The 27,286-nt window shown below is 41.4% G+C and overlaps 1 protein-coding gene across 1 annotated transcript in view; it reads left to right on the top strand.

Annotated features, from left to right (window-relative positions):
- LOC136883269 (homeobox protein unc-42) overlaps positions 1–27,286 on the top strand; it is a 311,123-nt gene that overhangs the window by 270,122 nt on the left and 13,715 nt on the right. The window contains exon 7 of the mRNA XM_068229685.1: positions 16,128–16,227. Within this exon, the coding sequence (XP_068085786.1) occupies positions 16,128–16,227 (100 nt within the window). The remainder of the gene's footprint in view (positions 1–16,127; positions 16,228–27,286) is intronic.

The raw sequence follows: 27,286 nt of genomic DNA, 5'->3' as shown, positions 1-27,286 counted from the left end.
TTGTAGGGGGATGGGAAGATTTGAAGGGATAGGCAAGGATGAGGGAAGGAAGCGGCCGTGGCCTTAAGTGAGGTACCATCCCGGCATTCGCCTGGAGGTGAAGTGGGAAACCACGGAAAACCACTTCGAGGATGGCTGAGGTGGGAATCGAACCCACCTCTACTCAGTTGACCTCCCGAGGCTGAGTGGACCCCGTTCCAGCCCTCGTACCACTTTTCAAATTTCGTGGCAGAGCCGGGAATCGAACCCGGACCTCCGGGGGTGGCAGCTAATCACGCTAACCACTACACCACAGAGGAATACTAACAGTCAATAATTAATATCTTCTGAAGTGTTGCACCTGGAAGCTTGAACTCTGTGTTTTAAACGCTCGTTATCTTATGCCAAGTTTATAACCATAAAAATCTCAAAAATGAAAAATCGCACTTTAGGTCCCTTGCCACTCAACAGAAAAATAAATTCCATGGCAGGCAGCAAATATAAGATCGTCAAAGCTGTTATCGCCCTGGACGGAATCACCAGTGAAAGGGTGTCATATTTTCAAATATATTAGCTATGAAGATTTGGATCTGGCTGCAGAAATCTAACTCAGAAAATCGGCGGTCTAAGAAGTGTGTTTCTGATCTCAAAACACTTTGCATGTAATCGTGACCTTCGAATCAAAGTTTGTAAAAAAAAAAAAGGGGGGGCATTCGCTTTATGTCTTACCAACTACTTTCTCGGTTTTCGGAGACGCCGAGGTGACGGAATTTAGTCCCACAGAAGTTCTTTTACGTGCCAGTAAATCTAGCAACACAAGGTTGACGTACTTGAGCATCTTCAAATACCACCGGACTGAGTCAGGATCGAACCTGCCACGTTGAGGTCAGAAGACCAGTGCCTCAACCGTGTGAGCCACTCAGTGCAGTTTGTTAAAAGGAGAATTCGCACATATAGCTAATCCATACATCAAATGGTCCTCTGCCAACTCCGCATTTACGTACACTTCCATTGCACTGTGCCAGAAACAAGGTTGGTGATAAACACCAGTAAAGAGTTATGTGTTTGTCAGGTCCGTAATGAACACTAAACAGTTGATGCTACTTGTAGTAAGGGAATGAAGTGAATCAACACAAGCAATGAGGTGAGCCACAGCCATCTTGATATAGAAGCCTGCTACCCGTAGTTGTGACGTCACACGCTTAGTGCTAAGTCTACGTCTACGTCGATACGATACTTTTTATCATCATATCACAAAATAAATGCAATAATAAGCCTATGAACGCCATGAAAAAAATTACATACAAGTACAGAAACATACGCGCTCAAGGTATATTACATACTGTAAAATGTTTGACTGAAGGCTACTCGGGCTAGACGGTACGACGATGGTCGCCAGACGAATTGTTGTTTCTTAAAATAATGTCATTGTTTTATGCTTGTTTGAGCACATAATGATGTTAATTATGTATAAGTGTTAAAATAGAGTACTGTATTTCCAAAAAATTGAGTGATCTTGGACACAACACTGACTCTGCAGCACACACCCACGTTTTTCACAGAAATTATCAGGTTCTTCAATTTTCATTTTTCAAAACTTCAAAACTACTGTTAAAAAAGTTATTCCCAATATATCTCGCTTCACCTTATCGCTGGGAAACGCGAATGTTGAGATAGCCACTTCCTTATTTGAACGGTAATTGGACATACATCCAGTCACTCTACACGTTCGTCCCATATTGCAGAGAGGAGCTTACACTACATTAACATACTATAATAATCAAACAAACTTTAAAGTACGTTAGATGATTCTTAATATTTTCAGTGGGTTTAAGTAACCACCCCGTAACCTAGGAATACTTCCTAAAAACAGGCTGCTCAAATTACAATGCTGTAGTAGTTAACACATACTATTGCTGAAAATACATCTTTTACTGATGCTTTTTCGTACAGTTATCGCTTGCAAACACGAACGAACACCTCTAAAATTTTTGAAATAACAACAACGTGCTACCAAACCACCATGAAAACAAGACTCATACCTCCATTTCCAAGCACTAAAAGTGTGACGTCATCCCTATGGAACTACATATCGTGTTGGCCGTGGGTGAGCCGCATGTCAACATTTCTTTCGGCCAAATGAAGCACAAAACACTGGCGATGAACCTGAACCAGACATAACCAAGACACCATACGCTATACTCCAGGAACACATCAGTGTATCTGGGATTCATTACGACTGCGGTTTGATGCATGCAACGATGCTAACGGAGGGCATTTTTAACATTTCATTTAACAAAGAGTTTCATGTGTTATGCTGGTACGTTCTGTTGTTGTGTGTTCCCATTATTAATATACTATGTGTCCGGCTCCACGGCTAAATGGTTAGCTTGCTAGCCTTTGGTCACATGGGTCTCGGGTTCGATTCCAGGCAGGTCGGGAATTTTAACCATCATTGGAGAATTTCGCTGGCACGAGGACTGAGTGTCTTCATCTTCATTTCATCCTCATCACGTCGCGTCAAATCGAAAGATCTGCACCTGGCGAGCCGAACTTATCTTTGGACACTAAAAGCCATGCCCCATTTCCTTTCAATACACTATGTAGAGCAGGGTGCGAAATCGCGGGGGAGGAGGGAGCCTCCCCTCATCGACGATTTTATCTCGAAGGTTCCTCCGCACTAAAATTTCCCGAACAGGCGGAGGGAGGGGGGGGGGTGAATTTATTTTAGAACATATATATACTACTGAAATTAAGGTGTTTTTTTTTTACTTTTTACATCGAATACGCGACGCAGTGAAATTGCGCCTAATTCCAATTGCCTACTGGTTACTAATATTTTTATTGAACTGTGTAGAGACAAATGGAAAAAATATAATTACCTACAAAAAATTTACATTTTTCGGGGGAGGAGGTCATTTACTTAACGGAGAAATATATAACCCCGCTCCCGCCGGGTACTTTCTCATTTCGCACCCTGATGTGCACCCTGTTGTAGATAAGGAGTTCTAACATAAATAAAGCGTTTACGGACCCATAACATATCTTCTTGTTCTACGTGTAAGGAATGTGTCCTGAAAGTTCGGTCGTGCTTTATTGTTACACCCTGTATAACCGGTAAACGAGGACGGAGAATACATTTCTACAGCAATATACAGAAACACATTTTAAAGTACAAGACTAAAAGCAGAGATGAAAGAGATAAAACAGAATCGCTATTGGATAACCGAGCATAAATCCGGACGAGTTTAGCAGTTCCGATTAAAGAAATGTGTGTTGAGTCTAATGGATCCAATGAGAACATTCCGCCCGCTGTTCTGGTGGCACGGTGGCCCCGTTACCATGGTTACCGAGCTGCGAGTGGGGGCGGGCGGACAACACAGCCTGCCTGTTCCCTGCCACACTTCCCTCGCTGTCATATCTCCTAACTAATGTCGCTAAGGTCTAAATAGTACTAGGATTATTATTATTATTATTATTATTATTATTATTATTATTATTATTATTATTATTATTATTATTATTATTATTATTATTATGACATACAAAAATCAAACATTATAATTCAGTGATTAAACCTGAAGTGCTGTATACAAGTGAAATCTTGGTACTTAATAATAAAGGTGATCTGGAAAACATCTAGAAGGAGGAAAGGAAGATCTTGAGGAAAATTCTGGACCCAGAGAAAAAAGAAGAAGGGTATAGACTCAAATCACGCAAAGCTACGGAAAGACTGTCCAACCTTGCCGCAGACGTCAGGAAACGAAGACTGAAATTCTATGGACACGTTCACAGACTATCGTCTTCAAGGCTAACCCACAATATTTTGACATATACTGAAAAACTGAAGAACGTACCATGTATACAAGATGTTAAAAATGATCTGGAAAAGGCCCAGATAGAACCTCAGAAATACTGGACAGAAAAATTTACCGTCACAAGATAAATAGTTGGGTAGTAAAGCCAGAGAATGAAGTCCCTAAAAGATTGGGGACTAAGTGGTCCGAAGAAAGGAAACAGGCGCACAGTGAAAGAATGAAAGCAATATGGTCTGTTAGAAAGGCGAATCATAAATGTAATGCGTGATCCAACAGGGTCCATACGCAAATAATAATAATAATAATAATAATAATAATAATAATAATAATAATAATAATATGCAAACTGGAATGGGCGTATCAATTAACAAAGGATATTTACAACAACAAATCACTGTCAATTAAAACAAAAATCCAACATTGCAACACTCATAAAACTGGAATATTTTTATAAACAGAATCTTTAGTCTTAAAGAAATAAAAAGGAGAAATTGAAGAATTAGAGAGAGAAAAAGAAAAATACTAAGGAAGATACTTGGAACAAGAAAAATTTGGAGTACCTGGATGAGAAGAATAATGAAACTTATAGCCAAACTGAAAAATTATCAGATGCCCTCAGGAAAAGAATAATTTCTTTTTATGGTCACGTGGTCCAAATCAACCCAGAAACAATGACCAAAACTGACCATTTTGCCAAAAATCCCAAAATATTAATAATTTAGTTGATCGAAGTGAAAAAGGACTCAACAGAAAACAGGATTACGAAAGCAGAGACCTTAGATAGACCTACATTTTTCAATAGAACTAGAACGTTCGGGGGGTTTCAGGAAACAGACTGAAAGCGTGCAACTATCTGGACGGATGAAAGAACACAGTCAAAGGATGAATAATTACTCAAGAGACCGAAAACTAAGAAAGGAACCAGAAACATGAGGAAGTTATTTTACGTGACGCATAGATGGCCGAAATCGAAGAAATAATAATAATAATAATAATAATAATAATAATAATAATAATAATAATAATAATAATAATAATAATAATAATAATCGTATGACCTCAGCTATAAAATTCGAAAGTAGGTTCAGTTCAGTTTTTGCTTGTTTGTTTGGGCCTCTTTAAACAACAAGCATCATCATCTGTTTGTTTGTTTGTTTGTTTGTTTGTTTGTTTGTTTTTTTGTTTGTTTGTTTGTTTGTTTGTTTGTTTGTTAATCGCGAGGAAAATATTCAACAGAACTTCTCGAAATTAACTGTTTAAGTTCAGAGATTTCCGGAGTGTGTTCTTGTCTATACATATTAATTATGTGGCGTAGCAATATTAAGGTGACCAAATCAGGAAATGTAAAATTTCTCCGTTAATTATAACTATATCGCAAAACTTTATACATTAAAAGTTGTCGAAGATTAATGTTTTATATGTCTTTTCCGTAAGACAAATAATAACGGAAATAACGAAATTATTACATCATTTACAAACTTCAAGATATTTCAGAAAATAGTAGTTCTATCTATAAAAAACGGGTACATATCAAAAAAATTACTAAATCTTATTCTCAGTATTTATATTTGCATTATTTGTAATAATAATTCAGATATTCACGAAATTAACTTTGTACTACTAAGCCCATTAACTGCTAAGTCTGGGATTTCAATCACGCCATGTTGATTGAAGGGCTTATTTCCAAAGTGGCACAACTAAGCTGAACTTACTTTCTCCGTGTAAAAATGCATTTATTTCCTAAGTGGAGTATATCGTGGTTAAAATGGCATCTAAAAGCTGTACTAATTTCGAAGTGACGCAACTCCACATGACCAATAGCTCGGCATGGACATATCACGTGACTACTTGTGGCGGGACTCTGCTCCTTCGCTCATGGTCTTGCTGTATGCAAACACAGCCTGCTGAAAAGAGGTAGGAAATGGTCGTTACTTTAAGTGGAACAAGAACTATTGGGCAATGTATTGAAAGAAGGCAAAGTAAAGAATATTAAGAGCATCCTCAATAAACTGGGTGTACATGAAGGACATCCTGCCCTGCCTTCTTCTACGTCAATTGCTGAATATCGAAACCCACAAAGAAAAACATTACGTCCTTCCACTAGAATGTAAAAATGTATGTTTGATTTTTTAATTTTGTTTTGTGAGTTGAACATGTGAAGTATATAGACCAATGGGTACTTCAAGCTGCCTCTGTGGATCCGTGGTCGAGTGTCGGCCTCCGGATCCCAAGATAGTGGGTTCAAACCCGGCAGAGGTAGTCGGATTTTTGAAGGGCGGAAGAAGAAGGCAGAGCAGGATGTCCTTCATGTACACCCATTCGATACTCCATATCGTACGATGTCGGCATGTAAAAGATCTCTGGTGATACATCTGGTATTTACCCGACAAAATTCATTAAAATCTCAGCCATAGACGCCCAAGAGAGATCCGGTTTACTCGGTCTGCCATCTAGTGGGCCTAGAGTAAAAACGGAACGTCAAAATTGACGAGCAGACAGCCAGGTGGCGTCAAATCGAAATGACTGCACACGCTAGCTGAGGCCATACGATTATTATTATTATTATTATTTAATGGGTACTTCAAAACATTTCTTCCCGAGATTGTTAAAAAATACTACATATAACTCAAAACAATCATCTTTATGTTTGATTCCAGTCATATGTTGGGTTTTGCTAAATTAAAGTTATGTTTTTGCATTGCAGGCATTTTTACTTTCTATTCACATTAAACGCATTTTGAGATTCTTAAATCAATATATATATAAAACAACGTCAGCTCCGTGGTGTAGGGGTAGCGTGCCTGCTTCTTACCCGGAGGCCCCAGCTTCGATTCCCGGCCAGGTCAGGGATTTTTACCTGGACCTCAGGGCTGGTTCGAGGTCCACTCACCCTACGTGATTAGAATTGAGGAGCTATCTGACGGTGAGATAGCGGCCACGGTCTAGAAAGCCAAGAATAACGGCCGAGAGGATTCGTCGTGCTGACCACACGACACCTCGTAATCCGCAGACCTTCGGGCTGAGCAGCGGTCGCTTGATAGGCCAAGGCCCTTCAAGAGCTGTAGTGCCACGGGGTTTGTTTGTTTATATATAAAACAGAATGTCTGTCTGTCTGTCTGTCTGTCTGTCTGTCTGTCTGTCTGTCTGTCTGTCTGTCTGTCTGTCTGTCTGTCTGTCTGTCTGTCTGTCTGTCTGTCTGTCTGTCTGTCTGTCCGTCCTTTCCAGCAATCTGAACCAAATTTTGTATACTTATGTTTTAGGAACCTGCGGGTAACCTCATCTAGCCTACAAGAAATTTTAACATCCCTCTCCATGCCCTAGATTTAGGCCCTTTGTCACATTAATGTAGGCTAATATAGGAAAAATATCGAATTTGTCATACAAGTGCAAGACAAATCTCGTTATAAGCCTCGCGATGCGAAGAACAAAACTCGGTATGGTCCCCGAAAACCATGTACAAAGGACCCAAAACCAACCGTTATGGAAATATTGGCTTCACACTATCCCGCTTTAGGAATCGGATGAAGAAATGACCAGCCGTAACCATGGCAACATCAGCTCAAGGATTCTACAGTAGGCCTGGTGTTCGAAGTAGGCACGTGCGTAAATGTAGGCCAGGCCAAGGAGAGATTCTACTGTGGGGGTAACCCATAGGGGTGGAGGTGGGGAGGGGGTGGTATATCAAAATAATCGAAAATAGTGATGAATCCATAGGTTTCGGGGTCGCTGAGATGAACAGAGACACTCCGCATGTCGTTAAGGTCCAAGTTCAGCCCCATCGGCATGGTGACAATGGGATAGGAAAGGCCTAGAAGTTGGAAGGAAGCGGCAGTGGCCTTAATTAATGTACAGCCCCAGCATTTGCCTGGTGTGAAGTAAAAGTATTAGCAAAGGACTAATAGTAAAGTAGAATCCATAGGTTTCAGCGTCGCTGAGATGTATTGTGACACTCTGGATGCCGTCTAAGGACCAGTTCGGCTGTATAGGTATGGTGCGAAGTGGTGATGAAGAAAATGTAAAAAAATGATCGAGATTAGTTTAATTAACTTGAAGCAAATCGTCAATGAATTGCCCGGGCTCGTTGTGAATAAATACATCATTTGTGAAGCATTTGATGAAATAGGCCATTAAGCATTATGTTTGAAAGTTTGAGCACCCACAAAGTTAGCCTACACCGTTCAGCATAATTCGTATTTTAAGCTCTCCTTTAGTTCGAAAGTGACGTAAATCCAAGGCCTCTACCGCCATTTTGATGGTATATTTATTCACTAGGATTTTAGCCACCAAGACAAATAGATTTTGTTTGAAGTAAATGAAATGGCATATGGCTTTTAGAGCCGGGAGTGTCCGAGGACAAGTTCGGCTCGCCAGATGCAGGTCTTTGGATTTGACTCCCGTAGGCGACCTGCGCGTCGTGATGGGGATGAAATGATGATGAAGACGACACATACACCCAGCCCCCGTGCCAGCGGAATTAACCAACTATGGTTAAAATTCCCGACCCTGCCTGGAATCGAACCCGCGACTCCTGCGGCCAAAGGCCAGCACGCTAACCATTTAGCCATGAGTGTTTCTTGGAGATACGTCACTTTGGAAATACGCCGTTCAATTCCTCGGACTCGGAGACTAAGTGCTGTGTTTGTCCCAATTCGCTCCTCTTCATACAAACACAACACGACACGAACCATCTCAGAAAACAGGCAAAAATGAATACATCCTCCACAAAGAAAGGGCATCTGGCCGTAAAGAAATAGTGCTAAGTTCCCATGTGCGACACAATTCACACCCGAGACCCTATTAATATGTGGGGAAAGCAGCAATAGAAGTAGAAGAAGAAGATAGGTAGATTCAATGACCTCAATTTCTCAGGCTTGTATTTTCAGAGACGGAAGTTGGTCACTATGTTTCTAGTCCACAAAATGAAACCAGAACTTGTGCAGCTATCACACCAGACGGTTACCATAGAGACGAATACCGACCGCAGTTCGACTCTTGGCGTCATGCCGCGGGCACAGAACAGTCCAAGGACGGTAACCTAATGATAAGCTGATAGTTTAACTCGTTGACTTGATTAGGTGGTAACAAACAGCCGGAAGGTAGGAGGTTGGTTCGAGTCCTGTGTCAGCGCCAGGCGTCTCATTATGGAGCAAGCAACGTGACGCTCCGCGTCTCGACTCGACGCCACAGGAAAAAAAAGAGAAGAACAGAGCGAGAGAGGAAAGTCGGAGAACGAGAGACGAATAAATAAATGTCAATAAACGGAACGGAACGGGAAAGCTGGGGAGAATCAGTAATGAGAAGGACTGCCACAGCACAGCATTAAAGATAACTTTAAAAAGTCTAAACACACGCTTGGGAAGGTTAACTTGACAAGAAGGGGTGAAGCTGAGAGGATCAAAGTATCACTGAAGATTACATTTTCATTCTTTGTATTTATTTATTTATTTATTTATTTATTTATTTATTTATTTATTTATTTATTTATTTATTTATTACACCGATTTACAGCCATTGGATAAAGAGACCATGAGTTCAAATTCGACTATGGTAGTCGGATTTCTTAAGGCGACAAAAATATATTATATCTACCCGGCACTTCATCCAGTACAATGTCGGTATGTGAAAGATCTTTTGCCGGGCAGAGTGGCTCAGGCGTTTGAGGCGCTGGCCTTCTGACCCCAACTTGACAGGATCGATCCTGGCTCGGTCGGGTGGTATTTGAAGGTGCTCAAACACGCAAGCCTCGTGTCGGTAGATTTACTGGCACGTAAAATAACTCCTGCGGGACTAAATTCCGGTACCTCGGCGTCCCAGAAAATCGTAACAGTAATTAGTAGAAATTAATAATAACTCATCAACAAGTCTTCCAATAAAGATATGATTCCTCTGCTATCAGGTTATTATTATTATTATTATTATTATTATTATTATTATTATTATTATTATTATTATTATTATTATTATTATTATTATTATTGAGCCCTTGCTGGCAAGATGTAGTGTTTACAGTGCACTAAGTTTTCTGGTATGGGCTACAGCAATTTGCTACTTTCATTGACCTGTCTCAGTCTCATCCTTGGCTTTCACAATATGAAAATGACTGAAGTATGAGCGATTCTAGTAATGCCATTCCTTCTGCAGCCAGTCCCTGTCATGAATGGTGCGAAAATATCGCTCATAGGGTCGGTTGGTGCATGCATTTCAGTAGGCTTGGCATACTGATATGCAATAGCAACTTCTGCCTCGGTGAGGAAAGCAACCGGAAACTACCTCACTCCTCATTTCACTAGTATGCCTCTTCAGTGACGCCGAGGCTGTCCATGATAGCTTTTGGTGGAGCTGTGGAGGATCATACCACCCTTCGGGCTGAATATCTAACATACATACATACATACATACATACATACATACATACATACATACATACATACATACATACATACATACATACATACATACAGTACATTATGTTTTATTATGTTTTTTTATTATTATTATTATTATTATTATTATTATTATTATTATTATTATTATTATTATTATTCCTGACTTTCAAGGAAGGGAAGAATACGATAGGTTGGATAGGGGAGGAGAGAGGATCCAGTTAGATGTGGACCGTCGTAATGGAAGGGTGAGAAGAAAACACACTGTCATCTGGTAGGATGGTTGGGGTTCTCCTTAGGGCCCCACAGTTAGGGCCGGCCGTGTCATCATGGGGAAGGCGGCCTTTTTCTCACCAGGGGGATGACACGGTCGGACGGTAGCAGCAGTCAGCTAAATTTGTATTGCTTCACTTTATTATTCTCTATTATTTATTTTACTCTGTATGTGAACATGTATAGGGGCGAAGTCGCCTGTTATGTTCAATTAATGTTCTAATGTTCTAATTATTCCTGACTTTTTTCTCAATTATTTGATGTAAGCCCTTGATGTGGATTTGTCCAGTTTTACAGCCGTTCGCCCTTCACTATAGCGCGTCTCCCTGGTGGTTTGAAGTGCTGCTGCTGCTGATGATAATGCTTGTTGTTTAAAGGAGCCTAACATCTAGGTCATCGGCCCCAAAGGTCCGAAGTGCATTAGCGCACCTGATGGCCGCGATCGTTAAGGTGTTAAGTCTATGTGGCCTGACTCCGTGGTTAGCCGGTTCGAATCCCGTTGGTGGAAACAATCTTCACCATCAGAGTGTTGGCCGGGAGGGTATGAGAGATGGTATATGATGGTATATATAGTTTGTAATCACTAGATTGCGTGCCAAAAGCCTGGATTCAGTTTCAAACCTCGGCGCAGTGTTCATATTGAGTGAGGATGATTCATCCGTCGAATGGGGACGTTAAGCCTTGAGCAAACTCCTTGGTGCTATTCGACAGGAGTAGGCTATGCGCCGACACCGGGTTTCACCCTCTCCTTACCTCATTATCACCATCCCATGCCCAGAAGCGCAGGTCGTCCAAGGGAGTCAAATAGAAAGCCTGCACCTGGAGAGCCGAACATCTCCCCGAACACTCCCTGCACTAAAAGCCATACAATAAATAAACAAGTGATATGGAGAATTTGATGTGGTCTATATAGGCCTATGAAGAGAGGTGTATTAAGACGAACACAAACCCTCAGTCCCCAAGTCATATGAATTAACTAGGTGCGGTTAAAATCTCCGGCCAACCGGGGATCGAACCCGAAAGTGGTAATGGCGATTCTTCTTCTTTCTTCGAATGGGCCAACTAAGGAGGACGATGTTCAGCTCTTCTTGCTTGGAGAGGGACTTGATATTTGCCCAATACTCACGCATTCTCTGGCTATGCTTCTCTCTTCTTTCCTTTGTCAAAAGGGTGCTTTTTTTTACGTGGTGGTCTGTCCTGAAACCTCTTTTGTTTGAATATTCTTCTAAGACGTGCTCGGTTTCTGATGTCGTTTACAGTTACTCCCAGTTCCTGCATGTGTCTCTTCACTTCTGCTAGCCTGCTGTGAGCTTGCATCCGGGAGATCGTGGGTTCGAGCCCCACTGTCGGCAGCCCTGAAGATGGTTTTCCGTGGTTTCCCATTTTCACACCAGGCAAATGCTGGGGGTGTACCTTAATTAAGGCCACGGCCGCTTCCTTCCCACTCCTAGCCCTTCCCTGTCCCATCGTCGCCATAAGACCTATCTGTGTCGGTGCGACGTAAAGCAGCTAGCAAAAAAAAAAAAACTTCTGCTAGCCATGGTGTCTCTATCTTTCTATTTGCCCAGTAGTTGAGAAGCCGGTAGGTCATCCTACTTGGGTTCATACTCGTCACATGTCCATAGAAGGTCAGACGCCTCTTCCTGTCTACGTCTGTGATTTTTTCAGTATAACTGTATAGCTCCTGATTTGGTCGCCTTCTGTACTCGCCATCTACTTTGATCGGTCCTAGTACCTTTCTCAAGATCTTCCTCACCTGACCTCCAGTTTGTCCAACAATCATTTCCTGTTCAGCATCAAGCATTCTGTGGCGTATAGGGCCTCTGGGCGGATAACTGTCTGGTAATGCCTCAATTTGGTGATTATTACTTTAAGAGGAAATACAACTGGGCTTCGAAAAATGAAAATATCAGCCAAAGGAAAACAAGGCCCACGAAGGGCGTGAAGATGAAAGACTCCCTAGGCCTCGCAACCTAACACCGTAGGGGTCGAAAAGAACAAGAATTGACCAAGGGAGGTCGGATAGAATAGATAAAAGTGGGGATCCTGGCACAAGTAAGTGGAAGCAACGCCAAGACTCAGCTCAGGGCCCCGTGGTCGCTAACCCACGCTCCCAAGTTGAGAGCTCCTGGAGCCCCTTTTAGTCGCCTCTTACGACAGGCAGCGGATAACGTGGGTGTTATTCTACCGCTCCCATTCACAAAGATTACGAACCCGAAACCCTCTGAAACGAAGGTCACTACGCTGTCTTTTCAGCCAAACAGCCGGATAATTATTATTATTATTATTATTATTATTATTATTATTATTATTATTATTATTATTATTATTATTATTATTAAAGCCAGGGCAATGTTGGTGGTAACAAGTTCGATTCGCGGCCAATCCAGAGATATTAATTCTGAATTCAGAGCCAGAACGGAGTTCAGTCAGTCTCGTGAGACCAACTGAAGAAATGCATGACACGAGAGGTAGCGGATCCAGTCAAGAAAACCTGGCGGCTGAGGATGTTATCGCACTGACCACGTGCTACTCTACTACCTGGTGGTCATCCGAGTGGGCAGTGGTCATCTTGGCAGGTCAAGGCCCTAAAAGAATGTTGTGCCACGAGAATTTTATATTTAGTAGTAATTAATAATTGTGCCATTCTCCTACGTCATTATTATATTTCGCAACCAACTATCTGATAAGTTTTCTTGTCGTGATATACACATCTCTTTCCGAGATTCTAACTACTGATTTTGTGTACAGTTTCGAACTCTCCCGCTGTCAGTAACATTCACTCGGTTTCTTATTAAGTGCCGAATGTGTTTACAACAAGCAGCAGTAAAACTGGCATTACTGAATGCACTACCTGTCTCTTATCCCCTAGTAAACCTTTGGAATGAGTATTGGAAGGAGGTCGGAACTAATCAATGAAGATTAAAATCCCGGCCCGGCCGGGAATCGAAGTCAGAACCCCTTGGACCAAAGGCCACCACGCTAACCATTCAGCCATGGAGCCAGATATTTGAGGGGTGATCTTCCAACAAGTAGAATGTCAAGAGTTTCATTCAGAATCATACCAAGGATGTTCACTATTCCACTAAAAGAAATTATAGTTTTATTTAAAGTTGGTATCATAGTATCAAAATTGTGTTAAAAGTTGTTAAAACCAACTAAAATAACAGTAAATAGTCTGGAAGTCCGCCTCTGTGGTGTAGTGGTTAGGGTGATTAGCTGCCACCCCTGGAGGTCCGGCGTCGATTCCCGGCTCAACGACGAAATTTGAAAAGTGGTACGAGGGCTGGAACGGGGTCCACTCAGCCTCAGGAGGTTTAGTGAGAAGTGATGGGTTCGATTTCCACCTCAGCCATCCTGGAAGTTGTTTTCCGTTGTTTCCCACTTCTCTTCCAGTCAAATGCCGGGACGGTACCTAACTTAAGGCCACGGCCGCTTCCTTCCCTCTTCCTTGTCTATCCCTTCCAATCTTCCCATCCCCCTCCCCTCCCCCCGCGAGGCCCCTGTTCAGCATAGCAGGTGAGGCCACCTGGGTGAGGTACTGGTCATTCTCCCCAGTTGTATCCCTCGACCCAATGTCTCACGCTTCAGGACACTGGCCTTGGCGGTAGAGATGGGATCCCTCGCTGATTCCGAGTGAAAAACGAACCCTGGGGGTTAAATAGGTTAAGAAGAAGAAGAGAAGAAATAATCTCGAAACTGATGTATCGTACCTGAAAACTGTCAGAAATTGTTTGTTTTTCCAATGACTTTACGCGGTTTTATGAATAATTTCTTAAGAAATAAGTTTCCAATGTCGATTTAGTTAAATGTAACATAAAAATTTTCCAGTCCTGAAATAGCGTTTGGTGACAACGGCCTTAGCATCGGCAGTCTAGATAAGTACAGAAGTTCTTCATTATGTTAATACTTGTTCATATTATCACTATCCCCGCTTTCATTGACAAGTTTACGCAACGTAAACAATGTACACGCATGTTTTAAGTGATTTGATATAATCTGAGGATGTTCTTGTCGAACGAAACATGTCATTCTTTGCCTCATAATGTGTACTTTTTACAGGTAAGTTTTATAGTGGTATAATTTATATTGAAATTGTTGTGTTTGACAGACTGGAAAGTTTTTATGTTAGGTTTTATGAATAGGAAGAGAACTGTTTTGTAAACTTCAGAATAGGATCTGTTCTGATTGTTCTTAACATTGTCTTTCACCTGACCGAGCTAGATAGCTGCAGTCGTTTAAGCGAGGCCAGTAACCAGTATTCGGGAGATAGTGGGTTCGAACCCCACTGTCGGCAGTTCTGAAGATGGTTTTCCGTGGTTTCCCATGCTCACGCTTTAATTAAGGCCACGGCCGCTTCCTTCCCACTCCTAGCCCTTCCCTATCCTATCGTCGCCATAAGACCTATCTGTGTTGGTGCGACGTAAAGCAACATATTAAAAAAATCACCTGAAGAGACACCAATGGACTAAACTCAACCGTTTGAGAACAGCCCACCATGCTACATAAGTGGGGACTTCGAGAATTCATTGCCTGTAACTGCGAAGCCCTTTCCCAGTGGAGCGCATTGTTGAGTAGTGTCCTCCGATGGACCAGCCCGAGATGTCCTCTCTTCTTAGACTGGCTACAACAACTAGACATCCATTTGTTACCAATATTCTTATCTTTATTCTTCTTTTGCTACCACTTTTTCCCACACCTGTGGGTTCGCGGGTGCGAACTGTGTTCCACATGTAGATTTAGCCCTGTTTTACGGCTGGATGCCCTTCCTGATGCCAACCGTACATGGAGGGATGTAATCACTAATGCATGTTTCTGTGGTGGTTGGTAGTGTGGTATGCTGTATGAACATGATGAGGAGAGTGTTGGGACGGACACATAGACCCAGTCCCCGAGCCAGAAGAATTAATCAGAAGCCATTAAAATCCACGACCTGACCGGAAATCGAACCCGGGACCATCTGAACCGAAGGCCAGTATGCTGACCATTCAGAGAACGAGTCGGGCCAATATTCTTATCTTTATATATGTTGTATATTTTCTTTTGTAACTTGCCATATGATAAATAATAAATTGTCGTTTCCTTTTATATTACAAACAAGTTTATAAAATTTAGTTAATTTTACTTCAACAAACCAAGGTCCGTATTAATGGATATATTTATTAATTTAACAATGCATTTAGAAGGTTTCGTTAAAGCGTGTTTAGTAGCGCCTTAAAAGAACTTCATTTCACGAGAAAAATCGAGCATTCTAGTATCCCTTAAGACAGACAACAAATGACGGGAACGCCGAAAGCGCTTAGAGGCAAAGGTTTCCACCAACAGTAACTTCGGCACGAAGTGGGGTAGAGTGGTTAGCTCTAAGCTCGGCCACCTCTATCTCCAGGAATTAACCTGCTTCTCATTTCCTTTGTAGGCTGAGTGAACCTCAGACCCACGTGCATCCCCGGTAGTAGAAGTTTACCTTTCTTTTAATTTTTAGAAAACATTTTAAATCATGTTCGGCCAATTAGAAATGTTACGCATTTTCAACTGTCACTTAGAGACCACACCTACAATTTCTTCATTATAAAGATGTTTGAATATACACTTTGGTTGATTTCTTAGGTCGCTAGACAATTCTTGTTGCAGGTTTCAACACTTGCCATTCTAATAAATGTGAAATGTGTTTCAGATGACAACCAGCTCGTACCCAAGCATGACGCAGCCGTTTTCAATGAGCCACAGCGCTAGCAATATGTCTGCAGTATCGGGAATGAGGCAGGATGCCATGGGTAAGTACAGTCCTTCTATGACCTCTGACTTCTACTTTGAGGAGAGGACAATACTATCTCTCAATGTGTCCTCAAAAATTAAGTTAGCAGGAGAGACTGGCTCAGAATTTTGAGGTCAACTCTCCGCTATGAGATGCAGAAGATTGATCGAGAAAGCCAAGCAAAGTGAAGCTGATCACGTGATACTCCCAATATCGGTAGGCCATCTAGATGATCAGCAGTTGTCATTACAGGTCAACGAATTTTATGGGTTATATGGGCTTCGGTTTAACTTTTAACTTTACTATACGTAATAATAACAGCAAATGTAAGGATATATTCCAAGTATGGCGGTACTATTTCGAATCATTGAATGTGCCTGGCTTAATTAAATACCTTGTCTAATTTGTAATAGGCTTCCTCTGTAGATTAGTGATAGAGTATCGGCCTCCAGATCCCAAGATCACTTATTGAAACCCAGCAAGCCTATCTTGATCTTTGGAGGGCGGAGAAATATCCATTCTGCCCTCCATGACATCCGATGTCGGTGTGTAAGAAATTTTTGGTTGACACTTTCGATGTTTAACCGACAAATTAATTCAAGGAACTCTACAACAGATCCCTCAATAGTTTCGATTTCAGGAGATGATGGGTTCAAACCCCACCGTCGGCAGCCCTGAAGATGTTATTCCGTGGTTTCCCATTCTCACACGTGGAAAATCCATCTTAAGAAAGCTACAGCTACTTTCCTCTGAATCCGTTCAAATCCTTTTGAGTCGAAAACTTTCGATACGTCAATGAGACAACAAATAATTAGCAAAGAAAGAAAGAAAGAAAGAAAAAAGAGTTCTTTGCCCTGTGCTTACAAGTAGTAGGATCCCCCAAAGCTATTTTTCATCATCTGAATTAATCACGGGCCGATGACCTTGAATGTTAGGCCCCTGTAAACAACAGGCATCTGAATTAATCACAGGGGAAAGTTCACGTTGGTCTGTCCAAAAATGTGTGAGCCGCGGGTATTTGAAGGTGCTCAAATCTGCTAGCCTAGTGTCAGCAAATTTACCGGCAGGCTATATAAACCAGTAAAAGAGTGAACAGAAGATAACTTGCATAAAATCTTTTCGCACATCCCCTACCTGTTACGTTCAGGTTATTGTACATGTTATAATTGAAGTTAAAATAATAGGTTAGTCCTTCCGCACATCGATTATGCACCCTTCTTACAACAGAAGAGATAGGTAGCAATATGTTTAACCGCATCTTGTATTCATAGCACCGTGATGTAAATCAGTTATGCAACCCTTCGTACACCGCTGCATATCAGGAAGTATCGGCCGCTGTGGGTCTCTCGCCTAACCGTTGAAACCGGCAGCCGGCAATAGGAGTTACTTACAGTGAGTCTGGCTCCGAGGTTGAAATGGTGACCATGTCTAAGAAGTCATGAGTTCTATTCCCGGCCGGATCGGGGATTTTAACTTTCATTTGTTAATTTTTCTAGTATGGGGGTAGGGTGTTTATGTCGTTTTCAAAATTAGAATTCATATTAGATACGGCCCTACCCTCACAGAAGCGTACTTCGCCTATAGAACGTCAAATCGAATGAACTGCACCAGGCCTCTCTGGAAACCACACGCCACTAAAATACAGAGTAATATCAAAATTTACTAGTTGTCGCTGTGTATTGAGAGCCTAAAGTTCGCGAAATGTTCCTCTTTCTTTCTTTTCTTTACAATTTGTTTAACGTCACACCGACACAGATAGGTCTTATAGTGACGATGAGATGGGAAAGGCCTAGGAGTGGGAAGGAAGCGGCCGTGGCCTTAATAAGGTTGCCTGGTGTGAAAATGGGAAACCACGGAAAACCATCTTCAGGTCTGCCAACAGAGGGGTTCGAACCCACTATCTCCCGGATGCAAGCTCACAGCTGCGATCCTAACCGCACGGCCAACTCGCCCGGTGAAATGTTCCTCGGAATGCCTAGATCATTGTATGCTACTCTTCAAATTCACGTGTACTACATCTAAAACGGCCAATGTCAAAAAAAACTGTTTTTGAGCTATGAGCATTTGAAGTTTTGCTTATAGTTTTCCAATTATTTTTTTCAACAACTAACTTTAAATAACTTTATACTTTCTTTGCGGAAGTCGCCTTATTAAACGCTAATTTTTTTCTATCGTATTCTTTAAAATTTTCCAGGTCTCCAATCTTTATTGGTAATCTAACATTATTGGCAATGGCTTATTTAATTAAACGTTAACTGTTCGTTTAGTACTTAACAGAAACATTGGTCCTTTTAACATGTTGCAAGCCAGGATAAAACGCGTTTGTATCAGTTAATATTTTGTTAAGAATGAAGCCATGTTTTCCAGTGTTGACTTAGTTAAATGTAACAAAGGCTTCTCAGTCTGTCAAACACACAGCAAATACAATGTAAATTATATAAACATACCTGTAAAAAAAACACTAACATACAAAGAATGACCTTGTCAATGATAGAGAGTTTAGTGATAAATAGTATTGGGTGATAACGGACTTAACATCGGCAGTCTAGATAAGTACGTAAGTTTTCATTATATTAATACTTGTATATATGTTTGTCATTATTGTTTCATGTTATCACTAAACTATCTATCACTCACAAGTTTACGCTACGTAAACAATACTGTACATATATAAGATTATTTTTAAAGTGATTTGATACAATCTGAGGATGTTCTTGTAGAACGAAACATGTCATTCTTTGTATGTTAGTGTGTTTTTTACAAGTATGTTTATAGTGTTATAATTTACATTGTATTTGCTGTGTGTTTGACAGACTGAAAAGCCTTTGTTACATTCAGTTAATATCTCAATTTCGATATAAAAATGACATTGGCCCTTTTAGAACCAAGCCACAGATATAGGAAGCCATTTCTTTTGACATTTAATCTGTAACTGTGGGGGGGTTTTCATTGTGTCGAAACTAATGCAATTTTAAATAAACGTATTAAATGTTTAAAGGTTTAATTTAATTAAAAATAGAATAACAAGTACCGTTCTTGAAAGGACATCACCAGATTCTATCAAATCACTTTTTAATTACTATATTTTAAGAATTAATGAATATTACTACAAAAATGTAAAATGTGTATGTTAAAATTATGTGTACACCTCCCTAACAAATGTCGAAATGTTTGAACTTAATGATGCATTCCTCCTGTAGCTTCCAAAGAATTGGTTTCCGCTGAGGGGTGGTAAGGGAGAAAAGCTGTATGAATTCGCCCCCTTGAGGAAGTCCTCTTTCAATATACATGAACTGGTTCCCGCCCTAAATGTTGGCAAATTAAACAAAAAACGTTGTCCGAATTACAAATAACTGCGAGGTATTTCACGCTAAGCCGAACCGACTGTTATGTTCCTTCCAATCACACATATTCCAAATAATGATAATAATTTCGTGTGGCTATTTCTAGCCGAGTGCAGCCCTTGTAAGGCAGACCCTCCTATGAGGGTGGGCGGCATCTGCCATGTGTAGGTAACTGCGTGTTATTGCGGTGGAGGATAGTGTTATGTATGGTGTGTGAGTTGCAGGGATGTTGGGGACAGCACAAACACCCAGCCCCCGGGCCACTGGAATTAACCAATTAAGGTTAAAATCCACGACCCGACCGGGAATCGAACCGGGGACCCTCTGGACCGAAGGCCAGTACGCTGACCATTCAACCAACGAGTCGGACATATTTCAAATGACTGTAGTTTTAAGGGACATGCAGTGCAATGTGTACATTCTTGTCAGGCACAGAGGTCGAAAGCAAAGCTAGGAAATCTACTAAAGGGAGACAATTAATTTTAAATAAAATTATGGAACATAAAGGACATATGACAACAAGATGTGATTTTGTTAGAAGCGTAGCTTCCAAAATTCTCCCTAAATTAATATGAACTGCTGCTAATACAGTATTTGGTTCATTTTTCCATAAAGCATATATACAGTATTTTATATATCACTAGCAAACCCGATAGACGTTGTCCTGCCTGTGTACATTTATTTACCTCAGCATATACGACACTAATATCGGTCATTTTCGATTACTTTTACATTTCATCCTCTCCCCTTGGGCTGGGAGGGGTGTCCTGGCCCCACACTATTTGATAAAAGCAGAAATAAGTTTTAAGGAACACATCATAATCTTCACATACTGTTGGGTAGGCAACCCGCTGATCGGACTTGTCTTGCGGTTTGTTTATCTTCCCCTATTTTATTTTTCACCCCTTAGTGCCGACCTAGCAATCAGATTTCGTTCAAACCGCTTCATAATCCCTCTCGGATGTAATAAGAACAAACTGTGAACATTTCAGAGAAATCGATCCAGTAGTTTTTGAGTCTATTAGCTTCAAACATACAACATCCAATTTTATATATATAGATATACATTCCTATATGAATTATTTTAAATATATCTTTCAAATTATCCTACTGTACGAAGTACATTTTAATTCATTCCTTTTTATTCTTCTTGACAATCATCACAGCGTAAAGGACGTCGAGATACCCAAACTTTTTAACCATACCAGCAGTATCGGTGCTGACAGTCCTAACTCTGTTTTAAATGGGAAGGGATATGTTTCTATCTGAACGGCTGGGAGCGAATGCGATGGAAATCTTGGGGGCGAACTCATGTACGAGGAAGGTGCTTAGGACAGAATTCATAAGAACTCCCTCCTTCCTCTCTCCCGACTAGTCAAAGTAGAATTTCAATGCGTCATCTGCGGCGTTCAGCCAGCTGGCTTCGTTACCCGCAAATTTCTGCTTTAATAAAATAATATCCTTTTTAGATATCATCAGTTATTAAATTAATGTTTCATTTTCCAAGAATTTTCTAATTATACTTAAAAAGCATTAATTTCGACAGACTGAAAAACTTCGCAGTTGTAGAAAAGATTATAAGTGACGAAGTAGATATAACATAAAATTAAAAGTAACAAATACAACTAAAAACCTTAGAACTATTACTTGTGTCGATGATCAGACATACACTGTAATGGAAACCGTGAACTATACTAACACCAAAAAAACCTCACAGATGTCATCAGAAGAAGACGGTTGGCTCTCTACGAACACCTGTAAAGAATGGATTCTTATAGGAAGTAGCGCCGAATGGGTTTTAGAAGTAGGGGGGGGGGGGAGTGTAGAGACAAAATAGTACCCGGGTTTTGGGGGATATAGCGGTGGGGAATGGCACGGGGTGTATATACACGAAAACTGAAAAAAAAAAAAGCCACAACAGGGAATTTCGACAGAGAGGTAAAGGTTGACAGCTTACCAACTTAACTGTGGTGATAATATTTATTTGAAATTTTGATTCAGTACTATACAATAAAAGGGGCTGCCTGGCCGAGGCGGTAAAGGCGTGCTCGGTTCGCCCGGAAGGACGTGGGTTCGAATCCCCGCCAGGAAGTCGTAAAATTTAAGAAACGAGATTTCCACTTCCGGAGGTGCACATGGCCCTGAGGTTCACTCAGCCTACACCAAAAATGAGTACTAGGTTAATTCCTGGGGGCAAAGGTGGCCGGGCGTAGAGCTAACCACTCTACGCCCATCAAGTGTCGAGGTTACGGATGGTGGAAGCCTTTATCTTCCACCCATCCAAGGACCTTCATGGTCTGTACGGAGATGACTTTGCTTTTTTTTTTACTATACAATAAAACTTTCACCAAAGGAACAGTATTACACATGTATTACAATTAAATAGAAGTATGGCGTGATTATACAATAAAAAATCATTTAATGTATGACTACACACTTAGAAACTAACAGACACTTAAGTAGGGTTGTCATACGTCCCGAAAAAGCGGGATTGTCCTAAATCTGAGCATGTGTCCCGACGTCCTGACTGAATTTTTAGAATCCCTAAATGTCCTGAATTTTAAAAATCGGAGCAAATTATTTAAAATTTTGCTCAAATGTTTTGAAAGGGGTGGGATTTTTTTGGTTGGTCATCCTCAAGCAGAGTCTGACGTCATTACTGGACGTTGTCATGGTAACAGGCTTGACCTACGCTAACGCCATCTACTTCCGCCCGGTAGCAGCGTGTTTCCCCTTCGTGTCTTTTGGTAATGGATGGGATAGTTCACATAGAATTACCCACATACACTCGCTGGAACCATAGACGCCAACTTTTGGTCCTGAGCACGGGGGCAAGAATGAACATATCAAATATTTTTACGGGAGCAAAAACACAAATGCGTCCCCGCACCACTATACAGTATGTATGGGGGCAAGTGATCCCGTAGAGTTGGCGCCTATGGTTGGAACTTGTCGATGTTGGTGTCCTGAATTTCATCCTGAACCTTACGGCAACCCTACACTAAAGAGACTGTCAGACTAACGAATGCGCGCGGCAAGCGGGTGAATAATACCCAAAGGGGATAGAATAATTATAGAATCATACCTCAGTGTCCATGACTTTGGCAAAAAAAAAAAAAAAAATGCCCCTACAACCCTTCCTCACAGCACAATGAAAATCTCCACTACTACACAAATAGGTTAGCCACGTGAAGGACATTTTTTTTTTTTTTGCGTATTTCCGCTAGTAATTTTGTTAATAATTGAAGAAAATAAAAGAAATAATTAGCTGATGAGGCAACAGGGCTTGTAGAGATTGCTTGTTTTAATAATTCCTATAATTCCTTGTTTCAACAAAAACAAAGACAAAGACACCTCCGTACAGGACATGAAGGCCCTTGGAGGAGTGGAAGGTAAAGGCTTCCACCATTGTTAACCTCGGCACGTAATGGGGTAGAGTGGTTAGCTCTACGCCCGGCCACCTTTGCCCCCAGGAATTAACCTGGTACTCATTTTTAGCGTAGGCTGAGTGAACCTCAGGGCCATATGCACCTCCGGAAGTCGAAATCTCGTTTCTTAACTTTTACGACTTCCTGACGGGGATTCGAACCCACGTCCTTCCGGGCGAACCGAGCACGCCTTTACCGCCTCGGCCAGGTAGCCCCTAATTCCTTGTTTCAGTCAACTAAAATGAAATACAAATGTAATGTTTTCTCCACAAAGTGGGGGGGGGGAGGCCGACTGCCCCCTCGCCCCCACCCCACCTCCTTAATCGCCGCTACTGCTTATAGGCTTTCCTATAGGAGCTTCAAAGTAGCCATCAAGAGTAAAGCCATTGGATCAAGAAGATTGAGAAGGATCTCGGAGAACTTAATATTAATCACGCCGTAATAACTAACATAAGTAACTACCGTTCAACCATCGAAACCAGACCCTTGCAGAAGCTAACCACAATGTTACTAGGAAATAGTCCAAGGAAACTCAAGACAGTGTTCAGATAGAAAATGAAGGATTACAGGGCCAGCAGAAAAGCTCAAGGTAACACGAAGAAAGGAGCAGCCAAACTCACCATCAAGAACACCAGAAGCGCCAAACATCGACGACAACAACTAAAGCACAAGCACCGTAGTCCTCACGTAGCCCAAACGAACTAAAAAAGGAGATTTTTAAAAACAGACTGACTGTGTGGAGTTATGACCTCAAGGTTTATGGCATAGATATGTCTTTCTGACAGAAATGAATAAGATGAAATTAGATGTAACAAAAATATTTCTTCAATTTGATTTTTAAATTATGATGAGCATAGATTAAAAAGCCACAGCCTGTTTCCAGTCATTCGACCGAGTCAGGAATGGAATGAATGAAGCTCCATCTAGCGGCGAGGATAGGAATTGTGCTGGCTGCCGAAGCCTGTCGCACTCCTTTGGGTCGATGAATAATGAATGACAGATGAAATGAAATGATATGATATTGCAGAGTGTTGCTGGAATGAAATATGACTGGGAAAACCGTAGTACCCGAAGAAAAACCTGTCCCGCCTCCGCTTTGTCCAGCACAAATCTCACATGTAGTGACCGGGATTTGAACCACAGAACCCAGCGGTGAGAGGCCGGCGCGCTGCCGCCTGAGCCACGGAGGTGAGCATAGATTAACGTTGTTTATTGTTTATTGTAGGGCAAACGAATGAGGAACGTTGGAGATTGATCTCGTTGATAACAGGTGGATAGTATGAGAAGTATCTCAAGTACCTCAGATTATTCCAAGAGGGCAACCCAATGGTTTGGCCCAGGGAAGGGCTGCCAATTAGAGTGAACCCTGAAGAAGAGAGCGAGTGAGGGGAAAGGAGATGGAGGAGAGTGAGGTGTACGTACGCCACATTTTATGACAAAATTAATATTCAATAATTACAAAAGTCATCCTTTAAAAAAATAATACATCAAAAAAAACTTGCTCTTTTTTCTGCATTTAAACAGACATCTGATATTTCTGATTTCATCAATTTAGTGATCGCAGAGAATATTGTTTCAGCAGAGTTAATACGTAACCCAGCATCACCTAGCCTTACTCCCATTAAGTTCACTTAGAAGTTTGACTGGAGCCTGCTCAAAATTTACAGATATAGGGCCTAAGTATATTGGGACTGTGTTCATCTGTTCATAATTTTAAACATCAATTCCTTTTCCTTTCAATATCAGAATTACTTTAGAACTGTAGCAGTTGGTACTTAATTTCTCGGCGGCCAGTATCCGGGAGATAGTAGGTTCGAACCCCACTGTCGGCAGCCCTGAAAATGGTTTTCCGTGGTTTTCCATTTTCACACGAGGCAAATGCTGGGGCTGTACCTTAATTAAGGCCACGGCCGCTTCCTTCCCACTCCTAGCCCTTTCCTGTCCCATCGTCGCCATAAGACCTATCTGCACCGGGCGAGTTGGCCGTGCGCGTAGAGGCGCGCGGCTGTGAGCTTGCATCCGGGAGATAGTAGGTTCGAATCCCACTATCGGCAGCCCTGAAGATGGTTTTCCGTGGTTTCCCATTTTCACACCAGGCAAATGCTGGGGCTGTACCTTAATTAAGGCCACGGCTGCTTCCTTCCAACTCCTAGGCCTTTCCTATCCCCTCGTCGCCATAAGACCTATCTGTGTCGGTGCGACGTAAAGCCCCTAGCAAAAAAAGACCTATCTGTGTCGGTGCGACGTAAATCAACTAGCAAAAAAAAAAAATTAATTTCTCGTATCAAGCGACTCAGATTTTTCAGTTCCTTGAAGTGTACTGCATTCGCAATTTCATTTCTCTTTCCCATTCTTCTGCCAACGGCCGTAGCAGTGTTGAAACACCGGATCCCGTGAGATTTCCGAAGTTAAGCAACATTGGGCGTGGTCAGGAGTTGGATGGGTTACCACGCGCTGTTGGTGGGGGGTAAGGGAATGGAGGAGCGGAAAGGAACTGGCCACCCTACCACACGTAAACTCCGGCTCAGGAACACCTCTGCGGAGGTTCGGACCTGCCTTCGGGCAGAATAACCCTTACCTACCTCCCATTCTTCAGATAAACACTTCATTTGTGACCCGGGCCCTCTACCTCAACCACACCTGCACGTCCACAGTTCAGATGCTTCCACTTTCTTCACGATGTTTATTTGCGGGCGGGGGAGTGGGTGTCCATATTTCCATTCTGCAGAATAATGTTTAAAACGCGCAGCACATGAAAAGTTCAACTTTTACATTAACACTGAGGTCCTTGTTGCACAGCATTTTCCTCACTTTGTTAAACACATTTTTGACATGACCTATTATTGTCCAAACCAACCCCCATGGCACGAACGGCCTTGGCCTACCAAGCGACCGCTGCTCAGCTTGAAGGTCTGCGGATTACGAGGTCTCGTGTGATCGGCACGACGAAACTTCTCGGCCGTTTCTTTGGGTTTCTAGACCGTGGCCGCCACCTCACCACCAGAACAGCTCCTCAACTGTAATCACGTAGGCTGAGTAGACCTCGAACCAGCCCTCAGATCCAGATAAAAATCCCTGACCTGGCCGGGAATCGAACCCGAGGTCTCCTGGTATGAGACAGAAGATACGCTACCCTTACACCACAGGTCCAACGTTCTAATTCACTATTGTTCCTAAATATTCGTATTTCTTGACTTCCTGGATAGGTCCAACGTTCTAATTCACTATTGTTCCTAAATATTCGTATTTCTTGACTTCCTGGACAGGTCCAACGTTCTAATTCAGAATTGTTCCTAAATATTTGTATTTCTTGACTTCCTGGACAGGTCCAACGTTCTAATTCACTATTGTTCCTAAATATTTGTATTTCTTGATTTTCTGGACAGGTCCAACGTTCTAATTCACTATTGTTCCTAAATATTTGTATTTCTTGACTTCCTGGACAGGTCCAACGTTCTAATTCACTATTGTTCCTAAATATTTGTATTTCTTGACTTCCTGGACAGTTCCAACGTTCTAATTCACTATTGTTCCTAAATATTCGTATTTCTTAACTTTCTGGACAGGTCCAACGTTCTAATTCACTATTGTTCCTAAATATTTGTATTTCTTGACTTCCTGGACAGGTCCAAAGTTCTAATTCACTATTGTTCCTAAATATTCGTATTTCTTGACTTTCTGGACAGGTCCAACGTTCTAATTCACTATTGTTCCTAAATATTCGTATTTCTTAACTTTCTGGACAGGTCCAACGTTCTAATTCACTAGTGTTCCTAAATATTTGTATTTCTTGACTTCCTGGACAGGTCCAAAGTTCTAATTCACTATTGTTCCTAAATATTTGTATTTCTTGACTTCCTGGACAGGTCCAACGTTCTAATTCAGAATTGTTCCTAAATATTTGTATTTCTTGATTTTCTGGACAGGTCCAACGTTCTAATTCACTATTGTTCCTAAATATTTGTATTTCTTGACTTCCTGGACAGGTCCAACGTTCTAATTCACTATTGTTCTTAAATATTCGTATTTCTTGACTTTCTGGACAGGTCCAACGTTCTAATTCACTATTGTTCCTAAATATTCGTATTTCTTGACTTTCTGGACAGGTCCAACGTTCTAATTCACTATTGTTCCTAAATATTTGTATTTCTTGACCTCCTGGACAGGTCCAACGTTCTAATTCACTATTGTTCCTAAATATTTGTATTTATTGACTTTCTGGACAGGTCCAACGTTCTAATTCACTATTGTTCCTAAATATTCGTATTTATTGACTTTCTGGACAGGTCCAACGTTCTAATTCACT

The sequence above is a fragment of the Anabrus simplex genome, chromosome 11 (assembly GCF_040414725.1).
Source record: "Anabrus simplex isolate iqAnaSimp1 chromosome 11, ASM4041472v1, whole genome shotgun sequence".
Lineage (NCBI taxonomy): Eukaryota > Metazoa > Arthropoda > Insecta > Orthoptera > Tettigoniidae > Anabrus > Anabrus simplex.
Note: the sequence above shows the minus strand (reverse complement) of the source record. Positions and strands in the feature narration are given on the sequence as shown.